The 14,088-nt window shown below is 42.8% G+C and overlaps 1 protein-coding gene across 1 annotated transcript in view; it reads right to left on the bottom strand.

Annotated features, from left to right (window-relative positions):
- The window catches only part of LAMA3 (laminin subunit alpha 3), a 209,840-nt gene that overhangs the window by 91,243 nt on the left and 104,509 nt on the right, over positions 1-14,088 (bottom strand). The window contains exons 28-32 of the mRNA XM_090039823.1: positions 8,978-9,086; positions 4,025-4,122; positions 991-1,159; positions 477-603; positions 259-398 (exon numbers count right to left, since the gene is read on the bottom strand). Coding sequence (XP_089895949.1) covers positions 259-398; positions 477-603; positions 991-1,159; positions 4,025-4,122; positions 8,978-9,086 — 643 coding nt within the window. The remainder of the gene's footprint in view (positions 1-258; positions 399-476; positions 604-990; positions 1,160-4,024; positions 4,123-8,977; positions 9,087-14,088) is intronic.

The raw sequence follows: 14,088 nt of genomic DNA, 5'->3' as shown, positions 1-14,088 counted from the left end.
GACAAGGCAAGTTGCACGGGGAAGTAGGATCTAAAATCTGAGTGTGGCCCTGAATGCCTATGCGTTGCTGAAGTTAACTGCATAAGTGCTCTTTACCTGTCTACTGACAGAAAGTGGATTTGGGTCATATTTGGACCAAAATATGGGAAAATATGTATTCCCCAATATCACAGGTTCTTATTTTTGGTTCTCTCTCTCTCTAAACAAATAGCAAATGTAAAAAGAATACTACCACACCCATACATTTAACAAACATACCAAAACCAATGTTTTGCCATTGGGAATCTTCAAAGTAACAGAGACGTCAGGTCCAGGAATGTCAAGTTCTATTTGGTTTTCTGCAATCACCTGGTCTCGACAGCCAAATGCATGAGGGCAGAACAAAGCATTGACAAAACCTAAAAGAAATGTTAAGGTCTAGTGTGCTAAACTGCTGAAAAGGGGAAAAAGTTAAATTAATACAAGGGGCTACTAACCTGACCAGGGACGTCCCCCATCCACAAGTACCTCCACAGGAAATGTTGGATGGTCTGGCTGATAAAAATGTATAACAAATACATATCTGCCCACATGTGGCACTCTGCCACTCAAGGTAATCTGGTTCTGGAGAAAGAAAATCAGCTACGTTTATGCATTTGTTTTGTGAATGCATTGTCATTATGTTCTAGGCCAGTTGCAATGAAAGCTGACAAAGCACAGAACCTCTAAGGAGTAGAAGGGCCTCCTCCAGGATCAGTCCCTATGTTAACATCCTCAGAGTGATTATATTCCATTTTCACAATCTGTGAAATTATTATACTATGTTTAGAATTAAGCTTGGTTCCAATTCTTTTGTTTCTACTCTGCACTTTTTCCACTGGGCATAACATATCTCCATATTTTGGCTGTAAAATATCATTTAAGTTTAGTTTTCATGTTGTGCTCAGTCTTCTTAACTACTCACAATAGACTGTGTTCCCTAGAAACAATAACATTCAAAATATGAACTACCTGTACCGATGTCAAGGTTACTCCTTTAACTGTGTTAGCAGAAGGTAAAGGAGCACTCAATGGATCGTATAGTACATTTCTCTGCACTTCTGAAATTTTCCCATCCCTGAGTGCGTCCAAAAGCAAGGCCATTGGCGGAGTTTCATACACTGAGGGAATGCATGAAGCACTAAAAATAGAATTATATTAATTATTTGTGGGGTGGGGAAAATTTCTCAAGTAAAATAAATAGAAATCAGGCATGGTGGTAGAAGTTAATACATTAGAATGTGAACACTTAATAATGAAATATAACTAATGTCACTCTTTGGGATTCTACATGATTGATATTGATTAAGCAAAAACAAGATTATTTTCAGTGAATTAAATCAATGTAAATATAATAGTTGTATTTACTCAAAACTATCATATGATACATAGGTTAACTGTTAAGGATTTGTGAAACAAGATGCAAATATAACCAGTGGTGTCTTAACAATATAAAGTAAATTTTAGCCATCTAAGCAAGTCACAAAGAAAAGAATCTAAATTAATATTGAAAGTCCTGATCCTACAAATTTTTGCATATGTGCATGATTGTAAATTTAGAAATATTTCCCCATAAAAAACAATGGGACTAATCATTAGGGCTGTGCAAAGCTTCAGGTACTGATTTGATTCAAAGGAGATTCGGCGCAATTCGGTGGCTGAATCTCCAAATCTGAATTGAATCAGGGGACCAGTTAAAAGGTCTGAATCGATTCAGAAAAGATTCGGAGAGCTTTGGTGATTTGGGCAGTCCCTGCTGGCTGCAGCAGGGAGCTGGACCTGGACTCCATGCTGGTAAGTAGGAGGGAGGGGAGGGGAGGCTGGAGGAGGGGGGAAGGGACCATGGGGGGACCTCTGCCAGGCCCCCTGGCACCCCCAAGCTCCCCCTTGAACCCTGCCCACTGTCTCCTCCCCTCCCCCCCATAGCTGTCCTGCCCAGCCCCAGCCCCAGTTCCTGGTTGTTTAAAAAAAAACAAACCCCTATTCACTGGCTGCTGCCAGGTGGAGGGGGGCATCCCCACTGCCCCCCACTGCATGACAGAGCCCCCCCACGTGGTGTGGGGTAGTGAGGGGCAGCAGGAATCCCCGCCCCCGCCTGGCAGCAGCCGGTAAATAGGGGCTTTTCTTTTCACAGAGCCGGGAGCTGGGGCCAGCTGGGGCTGGGAGAGCGGGAGCAGGATGGGGCCTGTGCGATTCAGAGATGCGGCTGATATAGCAGCAGCTGAATCTCCAAATCAGATTCAGCTGAATCAATTTGGGACAGTGATTCAAATCACCGAGTCAAATCACTGTTCCCCGAATCGGCTGAATCCAAATCTGAAGCAAATACTAGCTGTTCACAGACCTGCTAATCATAGATTTAAAAGCCAAGTACGAATTCTGCCTAACTGTTTGTTGAAACAAAGATAAAGAATATGAACAACATATCTCCACAGTGGAAACAATATGTTAAATATCCATTTTCTAAGTACATTTACTTTTGACCCAAAAATTGTATTTATGGCTGTAAGTGAAAATTAACTGGATTTCAACAGAGTATTTATTCACTTCTTGTGACAATCATCAATCACTGCTCAAGAACAGCCCAGAACTAGAATGGCTGGTGGGTTTCAGGCCCAGAGCTGAGGTGCCTTTGCCAGGCCTGTGCGGGAAATCTTGCAAAACATCTGCTTACAATATGAATAAACTGTGCCAATCTCTCCATTTTGTAAACAATAAACCCAATCATAAAATTAAAAATAAAGCCAGCTAATAATGTCTTTTTAAAAGAACAAAACCATTCAAGTAAATGATTTATGTTGGAACAGCAGTAAGGATGAAAATTATAAAAAGCAATGTATATTCACAAAACCACAAATAAAAGGTACAGACACATAATTTCACCTGCCTTATTTTATGACATATTTTAAGCTGGCCAGCTACACTTTTCATTGGGCAAACAGCACTGGGAAAGCCTCTACCATAAGATGCGCAGGGGCCTCCAGTAGAAGCCAGAAACCCCTCCCTTCCAGGGCAGCAGCCATCTTATCAAGCCACACACCCTCCTAACCCTACATATCTTCTTCTTGCCTGCCCAATGGCTCATCTTCAAGAGGAAGGCTGGAGAAGGAGTCTTGGAAATGCTGGGCCCATGGCCTTGTAGTTGGAACACTTTGCTGGAAAGCAGGAAGTGTATAGTCAAACCTCATCTGGGTGACATGGGCCTAGACAGGTCTTCCCCTCCTCCTCCCCTTCCTCCTGGCCAAGTACCCAAGCAGTGCTCTACTGAGCTAAAAAGTGGGAAGTGCTTCCAACATTTCATTTCCCACAGGTATGTGTCCAAGCTGATTCTACTTCAGGGCAAAATAAAATCCTAAACCATGTATGAGTGCCAGCAATTGTAGTTAGGCAGCTAGAATTAGTACCAGGTGTAATAATCTAATCCCTCCAGGATAAACAAAATTGGAAATAAATGCTGTGCACTATGTGGAAACCAAAAAAAGGTCATATGTTAGATGTTTTAAAAGGTCTTAAATGCCAAGTATCTTGATATTATTCCTGTATTTGAAAATCATTGGATTTAGTCACCAATTCCTTTCTACCATCCAAAAAAATTGATTATAGCTTTTCTCACTTTAATACCCTATTACATTGCTAAAATATCAGAAAATATCTGAGAACTAAATTCACAAAGCTGACTTAGGCATTGCAGCTTTATTTTATATCAGTATACACACAGATCTATACACACATAGCCATGTTTTCCTTAAAGCTATACCATAAGACAGTGCAGACAGCCCAGGAACCTGCCAGTGACGGTATTAACTAAATCCTAAATAAAGACCGCATAGATTAACACAAAGACTTTATCTCTTTATCAAGCACTACCCATAAATATATTGGCTCAGGATCAGCTGTGTGTCACAGAACAAAGTTTGAGTCATAAAGGCAATAAAATATTACTCTATACATATGTCTCTCTTTCAAGGTCTTCAGGAAGAATGGAGGAAAGAGGCAGGCAAATTACCTTTGATTAAGAGAACTTTGATAAGTAGCTATGCAGCGTACTTCAAGATCCACGTATTCTAGAGAAAATTCTTCAGCTGATATAATACAGATTTTGTGCTGAAAAGCAAACAATAGTAAACAGGTATGAGTCAGTTAATACTCTTACCCTTTTAGTCAGCTGCATATAAATCGTAACGTTGTTTCCTCGCACATATGCAATATGACAAAAACTGGGGAAAAATGTTTGGACCTGTGGTTAGGGCTTTTTAGCAGGAATTTGATTTCTGTGCCTGACTTCTCTAACTATAATGTTGAGAAGATATTACTTCCCCATATACCCAGTAGGATTGTGAAGACACATGTAGTAATGAAATCAAAAAGTACCCAGGACAAAACTCTTCAGTTATGCGGCCAATGAGCACACAGGACAGGTTGAGAGAAAAGGACATAAAGACATAATACCCTCACTTGCAGTCGTATGCCCTTTTGGACACTAGGCTAGGGATAAAAATTACACATAAACCAGTATAAGTGATCAGAAACCAGTTCAAACTTGTAACACAACAAAAGTCAGTGCACATAAAACACTTTCAAAATGTCTGAAACTGGTTTAAGATAAATCTGTGTGGGTGTAGTATCAGATTTAACTGATTTAGGTTAAATTGGTTTATTGAACTGCTGTCCCAGATCTCTTCCAGATTCAAGTTACCTCATAGACCCTCAGCTTCCCAAGACACTTTGCACCTCCCCCACAGGGTAGCTGCAGGGTAGGCAGGCTAACCTTGGCCCAAGGTGTCTGCTCCAGCTAGTGCCCACTAGCTTCTTCCCTAAGCCACTGCAGGCACGTGGCTGCATTTCCAGAATCAAAAGTGAATGTCTATTCACTTGCTTATTGGTTCAATCTATGCAGCTTAGACTATCCTGCGAAGACTGAATCATTTTAACCTCAGGCCTTCTCGCTGTCTGTACTTAGCCTAGATATACATATAAGCTCTATTTCAATAGGGCTAAAGTATCACTCTTGTGTATTAAGAGCTTGTCTCTAGGCAAAACTAGAGCAACCTGACTTAAGTTTTTCATTAAAAAACTAATAAAAATATGTAAAGGATGTGTTTGTACATGAATTACCTAAAAAGGAAGACCAAAATACCCTGATGTGCAGTAAGGTAACTGCATTTGAATAATGAAAAACAACTTTATAGGAGGATGACACCTTTGCTTAATGTGGTGAAAAATAAAGCTTAAAAGAAAATATTAGGACAGTGTTTTAGGATTTACTAATGGGGTATGTGAGGCCTTCTAAGTAGATACAAGGCAGAGAAATAAAATCCTTGTTCACAAGCAAAGAGTCAGCTGCAGATGTCTACCTTGGTTGGTAAAGATGGAAGGAAACACAGCTAGTGGTGGAACAGGGCTAGGCTCAGCTGCTTTGAACTACACCTTTAGGGGGAACTAGTAAAAAAGTGAACTGTAGACATTAGTCACTGTCTGGATTTGGACACCTCATTCATATCACTATGGGAGGAACAAAAACAGAGTACAAGAAACTCTGAACTCTGATCACATAACTACTGTTTGCATTTACTATTTGGACCAGCCTTTGAATTAAAAAAATGGGAGTGGCTTCTCCAGTATCTCTCTTCCCTGTAACCTGATTTGTCAGGCTCTTCAGCTCACAAACTCCAGAGCATTAACTGCATAGCAAAGGCAGCCCATCCTTCCACTTGATTAACTGCTAATGAATTTTCTTCTTACATTTAGTATTTGGAAATCACATTTCCTGCATTTAAAGAGAATATTCAAAAGTATGGGGCAAGGTCTGTATTTTTTGTTCTCAGAGGAGTTTGCATTCTAAATCAGTACAACAGAAGTTCATGTTAGTCCATATCTTTTGTCTATCAATCATGATAGCATGGGAATCACTGCTGAGAGAGAACAGATATTCCATACGGTCTTAATTAAGTCTGAATAATGCCCTACAACAAGAGTAAACAAAGAAAGTGTCATCCTGTGCTGCATACAATAATTTGTGGCTAGATTCTTTTGTTATTCATACTACTTTCTTGGAACTGCTTGTGATTACACTCTGGATTTTAATGAGCTGTATAGTCAAAATTGTCCCTAAAATCGGAAACATAAGAAACAACTTGGAAGTAAAGTCAACCCGGAAAAAGAACATACATATGACCAAAAGATGGCAGTGAAGGCTTTCTACTTCTAATTACAAGTTTTCAAAGGCTGTTTCAAAAGTGAAAGCTTGCAAGGCCATGAGATTTTGAGAAAGCACTGGAAAAATCTCATTAAGATGTTAAAAAAGGTCAAAAAGTAGGGGAGAATAATAAGTGATACCCTGATAAAGTATAAAAGCTACTAGAAGAGGTTTCCTTTAACTGTACTTGCAGAAAAGGGAAATTTGGTAACTGAAACCAGGCAGAGGCATGCTGGTGATGCCTTTGCCAAGAAAGGAAAATGCTTTTGCTTCAGTTTGATAGTTATATGCATCTTAGCAATTCTCAAAGCCTAGGGACAGAAATTACACACAAACCAGAATAAGTGGATAGAAACTGGTTCAAACCTGTAATATAGAAGTTCAGTGCAAATAAACCACTTTCAAAATGGTCAAAACAGGTTGAAGATAAGCTTGGATGGATGTAGTATCAGACTTAACAGATTTAGGTTAAACTGGTTTACTGAACTTCTGTCCCAGATCCCCTCCAGATTCAAGTTAACTCACCATCTGCTCCAGGATGCTTTGCACCTCCCTGTGAACTTTCTTTCACAGTGTGGGAGGGCTGGTCTTGGCCCAAGTAGGGAGGCATACTCTAGTACTCCTTGGTTTCTGGCCTGGTCACTTCAGGCATTTTCAGAATCAAAAGTGAATGCGTGTTCACTTGCTTACCAGTTCAATCTATGCAGTTTAGGGCAAGTGTAGACAAATCGGAGGCCCTAAATTCAAGTGATGGATTTTAAAAAACACTGTTTCAAACTTAGGGCTGATTAAACCCCTGTGTCATGCACACACCCCGCTGACTTAACTGTCTCTCTGATGGGGAGGGGAGGGCAAGCTGCCAGCAGGAGGAGTGGTTCCTGGGCTGGGGGTGGGTGAGGCAGTGCTTCCCTCCGGGGCAATGGCAGCCCTCCCGCACAGGCAGTACCCACCTGCTGGCACCTGGCTTGAGCAGTCCTGGGGGGCACTGCAACCACAGAGGGAAGCACTGGGCCCCCGCACAGCTCAGGCAGGCTCCAGGGGCAGGAAAAAAAAAGATCAGACTCACTGCTTTTCTTAGGCAGAGCTGCTTTCCTGGGCTGCTGCCTGGCTTCCTGCAGGGGTGCCTGCAGAACTGTGGAGCTGCATGGAATCCAGTGCTTTGCTCTGCGGCTGTAGGGACAGCAAACTAAAACTCCTCAAAGGGGTTTTAATTTGCTGCACCCCCAGTAATTTAAGGCACATTGTACCACCGAATTTCCTACAGTGGCCAGAATTAATGAGCAATACACTGCCAAGGCATGCAAACACCATTAGAGTGGTACAAAAGCATTTAGCCCACTTTAAAGTGTCACGCACACACGCCTCCTGTTTTGTCTACAAATGGCCTTAGACTAACCTGCAAAGATTGAATCGTTTCAGCCCCAGGATTTTTGACTGCCAGTACTTTGCCAAACTGTATTCTAAATCAGGGGTTAGCAATCTATGGCCTACAGGCCAGATCCAGCCCACAATGCCATCTGGACATGGCCCAAGGACATGGGGTTTTGGTGACGTTCGGGGGGAGGGGTGAAGATACTTTTGCAGCAGTCTCTCTCCCGATGCCGCTGCTGGGAAAAGTCCCACTGCTGGGAGATGACTGAGGGCATTTTCCCTGTGCCATCACTGGAAAGGTGGAGTCCAGCAGAGGGCAACAAAAATGCTTAGGGGGCTGAGGCACATGATGTATAAGTAGGGACCACTGGAATTCATGCTGAAAGTGTACTACATGGTGGCTCCTTTATTCTTGCAGTTTCCCACATACGTCCCCCCATCGCTGATTGGCAGAGGAGCTTGCCAGTTGCCCCTGATGCCTGGGAAGCGAAATCCACAGTTTATAAGATGCTGCAGTATTTGCCTATGGTCTGGTCAGCAGTGAGCCATGGGACCACTGGGGCCCTTCTGCCAATCAGCAGCAGGAAGCAAACGCTGCAGCATATTTAAAACTGCAGTTTTTGCCTCCCTGCTGATCAGTAGCACAGCCCCTCTGACAATCAGCAGTGGGGGAGGTGCATAGGGGAAATTGCAAGATTAAAGGAACCATGAAGCACACTTCCAACATGAATTTCAGCGGTCCCCACTTACGAGGAGAGACTGAGGATACTGGGCTTAATTAGTCTGGAAACAAGAAGACTGGAGTGGGGATTTAATTACAGCCTTCAACTACCTAAAGTATGGTTCCAAAGAGGATGGAGCTAAACTGCTCTCAGTGGCGGCAGATGACAGAACAAGGAGCAATGATCTTAAGTTGCAGCAAGGGAAGTTTAGGCTAAATATTAGGAAAATCTCTCTCACTAGGAGGGTAATAAAGTACTGGAACAGGATACCCAGAAAGGCTGTGGACTCTCCATCCTTGTAGGTTTTTAAGACCTGGGCAGTCAAAGCATTAGCTGGGATGATGTAGCTGGGGATGCTTGGACATGGTCCTGCTTTGAGCAGGGGGTTGGACCAGATGACTTCCTGAGGCCCCTTCCAATCCTAATTTTCTGTGATTCTGTTCTATGAAAAGTGGGAGCTGGGTCCTAATGCCCACTCATCCACATCTGAAAAAAAACTGAGTCAATCCAGCTGGCAGCTTTAGAAGGTTGCTGACCTTTGTTATTAAATCATCAACCCAAACAGCTAAATCACACCCCTAAATATTCAATGTATAAAACACAAACTTTGAGGAAAGGGTCTTTCTTTCCTGCCTAAGAAAAACATTTAGAATAAAAGAAAGCCACTTACCAAAAGAAAATTTACTGATGATGCCATAAGATGTAACCTTGCATCAGTTAGAAGGTCAAAGACTGCAATGCGATTCATATTATCAACCACCACACTACGACAAAGAAAGCTGCAGGAGAAAGTAGAATTAAAAATTAGTCTCTCTTTCATGCTTTTTTATTTCCCATGCTGATGTCCATTGTTTGAACATACCAGCTATTCACCTAGACAAAAGGCAACAAATACCTTTATCAACAGATAAGACCAGATAAAGAAAAGGGGAGAGGAGCCACATGTAAGACAGTACTTTAGTGTACTGTATCCAGAACTGAAACCTAGATTCCTGTTCATGTCTCCACTTGAACAGTCATTGTAAGCAGACTGAAAAATTCCACGTCTTTTTTATGTATTTTATGCCATGTAACAGGATAGATAACAAAAAAACTCAGGTACTTGGTAAATACATTTTAAAGTGCCACCATTCTTCAGTGGTAAAGAACACTGCTGCTTTCTAGAACCAAGCACCCTACAGAGGCCATGTGATCTTTGATATTAGTGGTAGAGCAACATGAGTAAAAAGAGCAGAATCTGGCCCTACATAGCTAGACTGTGACCCCTAGAAGATGATCAAGTTCAGGATCCTGACAAAAGGAAGAAAGGAGAACAGCAGAGTATGGACCCTGGACTTCAGAAGAGCATATTTTGACTCCCTCAGGGAAGTGATGGGCAAAACCCCCAGGAGGCCACTCTGAGGGGCAAAGTCATCAAGGAGAGCTAATTGTATTTTAAACAAACCTGACTGAGGGTGCAGGAACAGACCATGTGCAGAAAGAATAACAAATATGGCAGGTGACCATCTTGGCTTAGCGGATAACTCTTCAGTGAGTTTAAACACAAAAAAGAAGCTTAAAAGAAATGGAAGAAGGTTGAACAGATGACTAGGGATAGCAATACGAATATTGCTTGGGCATGTAGGGATGAAATCAGGAAGGCCAAAGCACAACTGGAGTTGTAAGGGACATGAAGGATAACAAGGGTTTCTACAAGTATGTTAGCAACAAAAGGAAGATCAGGAAAAGTGTAGGTCCCTTACTGAGCAGGGAAGGCAACCTAGTGACAGATGAGGAGGAAAAGGCTGAACTACTCAATGCCTTTTTTACCTCTGTCTTCATAAGCAAGGTCAGCTCCCAGACTACTGCACCTGGCAGCACAGTTTGGGGAGGAGGTGAGTAGTCCTCAGTGGTGAAAAAACAAGTTAGGTACTATTTAGAAAAGCTGGATGTGTCCAAGTTCACAGAGCTTGATGGGATGCACCTGAGGATGCTGAGGGAGCTGGCCAATGTGATTGCAGAGCCACTGGCCATCATCTTTCAAAACTCTACAGATATCAGGGGAGGTCAAACAATTTGAAAAAGGCAAATATAGTGCCCATCTTTAAGAAAAGGAAGTTGGAGGATCCAAAGAGCTACAGACTGGTTAGTCTCACCTCAGTTCCTAGAAAAATCAGGGAGCAGGTCCTCAAAAATCCATTTCTAAGCACTTGGGGAAGTAGGTGATAAGGAACAGTCAGCATGAATTCACCAAGGGCAAGTTAAGCCTGACCAACCTGATTGCCATCTATGATGATATGACTGGCTCTCTGGATGTGGGGAGACCAGTGGATGCGATATACCTTGACTTCAGCAAGGTTTCTGATAGTCTCCCATAACATTCTCTCAAGCAAGCTAAGGAAGTATGGGTTGGATGAATAGACTATAAAGTGGAGAGAAAACTAGCTGGATCATTGGGCTCAGAGGGTAGTAGTCAATGGCTTGATGTCTGGTTGGCAACCAGTATCAAGTGGAGTGTCCCACAGGTCAGTTCTGGGGCTGGTTTTGTTCAATATTTTCATCTATGACCTGGAAGATGGCAGAGTGCACCCACAGCAAGTGTTAATGTTCTGGAAGATGGGGTGGAATGGACCCTTAGCAAGTTTGTACATGACACCAAGCTGAGGGAAATAATAGATATGCTGGAGGGTAGTGCTAGGATTCAGAGTGACTTAGACAAATTGGAGGATTGGATCAAACGAAATCTCATGAGGCTCAATAAGGACAAAAGCAAAGGCCTGTGCTTAGGATGGAACAATCCCATGCCTGTTACAGGCTTTGGACCAATTGTCTAAGCAGCAGCTCTGCAGAAAAGGACTTGGGGGTTACAGTGGACAATACACTGGATGTTAGTCAGCAGTGTGCCCTTGCTGCCAAGGCAGCTAACAGCATACTGGGCTGCATTAGTAGAAATATTGCTAGCAGATCAAAGGAAATAATTATTCCCCTCTATTTTGCACTGGTGAGGCCACATCTGGAGTCCTGTGTTGTTCTGGGTCCCCGACTACAGAAAGGACTTGGACAAGTTGGAGAGAGTCCAGCAGAGGGCAACAAAAATGATTAGGGGTAGGGGTACATGACTATTGAGGAGAGGCTGAGGAAACTGGGCTTTTATTTAGTCTGCAGAAGAGAAGGCTGAGGGGGAGATTTGATAGCAGCTACTTGAAGGGCAGTTCCAAGGAGAATAGAGTTAGACTGTTCTCAGTGGTGTCAGATGACAGAACGAGGAGCAACGGTCTCCAGTTGCAGCAGGGGAAATTTAGGTTGAATATTAGCAAAAACTCTCTCACTAGGAGGGTGGTGAAGCACTGGAATAGGATACCTAGAGAGGTGGTGAAATCTCCATCCTTGGAGGTTTTTAAGGCCTGCCTCGACAATGCCCTGGCTGGGATGATCTAGTTGGGATGGTCCTGCTTTGATTCATGGGGTTGGACTATACGACCTCCTGAGGTTCCTTTATGATTCTAAGGACTCACTTCAGCTGTTGACAGTCTGTGATTACTTTTCAAAGTGATTTTCTGAGTATTTTATATTTCAGTACAATTATTCATAACAATCTACCTACAGTTTAACCATTGTAAATGATATAATAATCTACTTTAACCATTGTAAATGATATAATAATCTACCTAGAGTAAATTTTAATTTAAAATGTAAAGATTGTAAATGACAACAATCTACCTACAGTGTCAGCAAAAGACAGTTACTTCTATTGGACAAGCTCTATTAAAAGGCTTGAAGAGCTTTATCTGTATGTTTTGAGCAGGTCCTTAAAGTGTAATATGAATGTACCCAATGTACTATAAATAAATATATAAAACATACCGGAATCCAAAATAAACCAAAAGAAAAAGTTTTTAAATTTCTCTCATTCACTTGGCAGAGCAAACATGAAATCTTACCTCAGAGGCAACCATGTCTTTACTACGTATCCTTCTAATCTCTCAATTAGCATTCATTCTATACCAGGCTTGTAATAAGGCAACTGTCTGCAGTGAAAGGGACCCAAACATTCTGCATACATTTGCCCTTGTGAGTAAATTTATGCATGTTGGAAGGTCTCTACAGTAATGTAACCAAGGGCAGGACGGTGAAAAAACACAAGTGGCTGCTACTGGACCAGCCACTACTCTGCCACCAGCAATGCAGTCAGTCATGCTGCTCCACATGGCAGTATTACCTGGAGCATTCAGTTGTTATGTTACACTTCTGGGTAGGTCACCAGGGAATAAGTGTTTCCAGGACCTAGTTTGTATCATCTACTACTAACACCGGCTGAAGTTAATTATAGGGTGGCCTTGGGTCTACCATGATCCGCTGGCTGGGAAATTGGCTCCGTGGTCAGACCCAGAGGGTTGTAATTGATGGCAGTTACTCATCATGGTGTCCTGTGACCAGTGGGGTCCCCCAAAGCTCTGTCCTTGGACCCATATTGTTCAACATCTTCATTAATGATGTGGACATTGGAGTCAGGAGTGGACTGGCCAAGTTCGCCGATGACACCAAACTTTGGGGCAAAGCATCCACGCCAGAAGACATGCGGGTGATCCAGGCTGACCTGGACAGGCTCAGCAAATGGGCAGATGAAAACCTGATGGTGTTTAACACCGAAAAATGCAAGGTTCTCCATCTTGGGAAGAAAAACCTGCAGCATCCTTATAGGCTCGGCAGTGCTATGCTTCCTAGCACTACAGAAGAAAGACTTGGGGGTCACCATTGACCACAAGATAAACATGAGCTTGCAATGCAATGCCGCAGCTACTAAAGCGACCAAAACGCTGGCGTGCATCCATAGATGCTTCTCATGCAAATCCTGGGACGTCCTTCTCCCCTTGTACTTGGCCTTGGTGAGGCCGCAGCTGGAGTACTGTGTCCAGTTTTGGGCTCCACAATTCAAAAAGGATGTGGAGAAGCTTGAGTGAGTCCAGAGAAGAGCCACACGCATGATCAGAGGTCAGGAAAACAGACCTTAGGACGAAAGGCTGACAGCCATGGGGCTCTTTAGCCTGGAAAAGCGCAGGCGCAGGGGTGATCTGATGGCCACCTATAAGTTTATCAGGGGTGACCACCAGGATCTGGAGGAACATCTGTTCACCAGAGCGCCCCAAGGGATGACAAGGTCGCACGATCATAAACTACCACAAGACCGTTTCAGGCTGGACATAAGGAAGAATTTCTTTACTGTCCGAGCCCCCAAGGTCTGGAACAGCCTGCCACTGGAGGTGGTTCAAGCACCTACATTGAACACCTTCAAGAGTAAATTGGATGCTTATCTTGCTGGGATCCTATGACCCCAGCTGACTTCCTGCCCTTTGGGCGAGGGGCTGGACTCGATGATCTTCCGAGGTCCCTTCCAACCCTTAATGTCTATGAAATCTATGAAGTCTACATGTCATATGCCATATACTCCAGTTCAGGAATAGCTTACCTGTTGCACAGCACACACACTCTTTCAGAAGTTACACATACATATTTATATTGTTATAAATAAATACATACGAATCTGGTAACCTAACATTTCATCTACAATGAAAATTTCAGGAAAATCGTCCATCTTTAGGCACTCAGTGGTGAAGCTCCATTGCTGTAAGAATTGGGAGGGATCCTACAGTCAACTGGCTGCTAATATTTTTACTAGTGTCACCTAGATGTGCTTTGAGTTAAATAGGCATAGCCAGTCCAAGCACCTAGCACCAAGAGAACTCTCTCGCATGACAACCAAAGTAAACTGCATTCCCTTATAATCTGTTAGTCTAGAGCAGG

Source organism: Crocodylus siamensis, chromosome 3 (assembly GCF_052110815.1).
Source record: "Crocodylus siamensis isolate JL-2025a chromosome 3, ASM5211081v1, whole genome shotgun sequence".
NCBI classification, from domain to species: domain Eukaryota; kingdom Metazoa; phylum Chordata; order Crocodylia; family Crocodylidae; genus Crocodylus; species Crocodylus siamensis.
The sequence above is the reverse complement of the archived record's forward strand: the minus strand, read 5'-3'. Positions and strand labels throughout refer to the sequence as shown.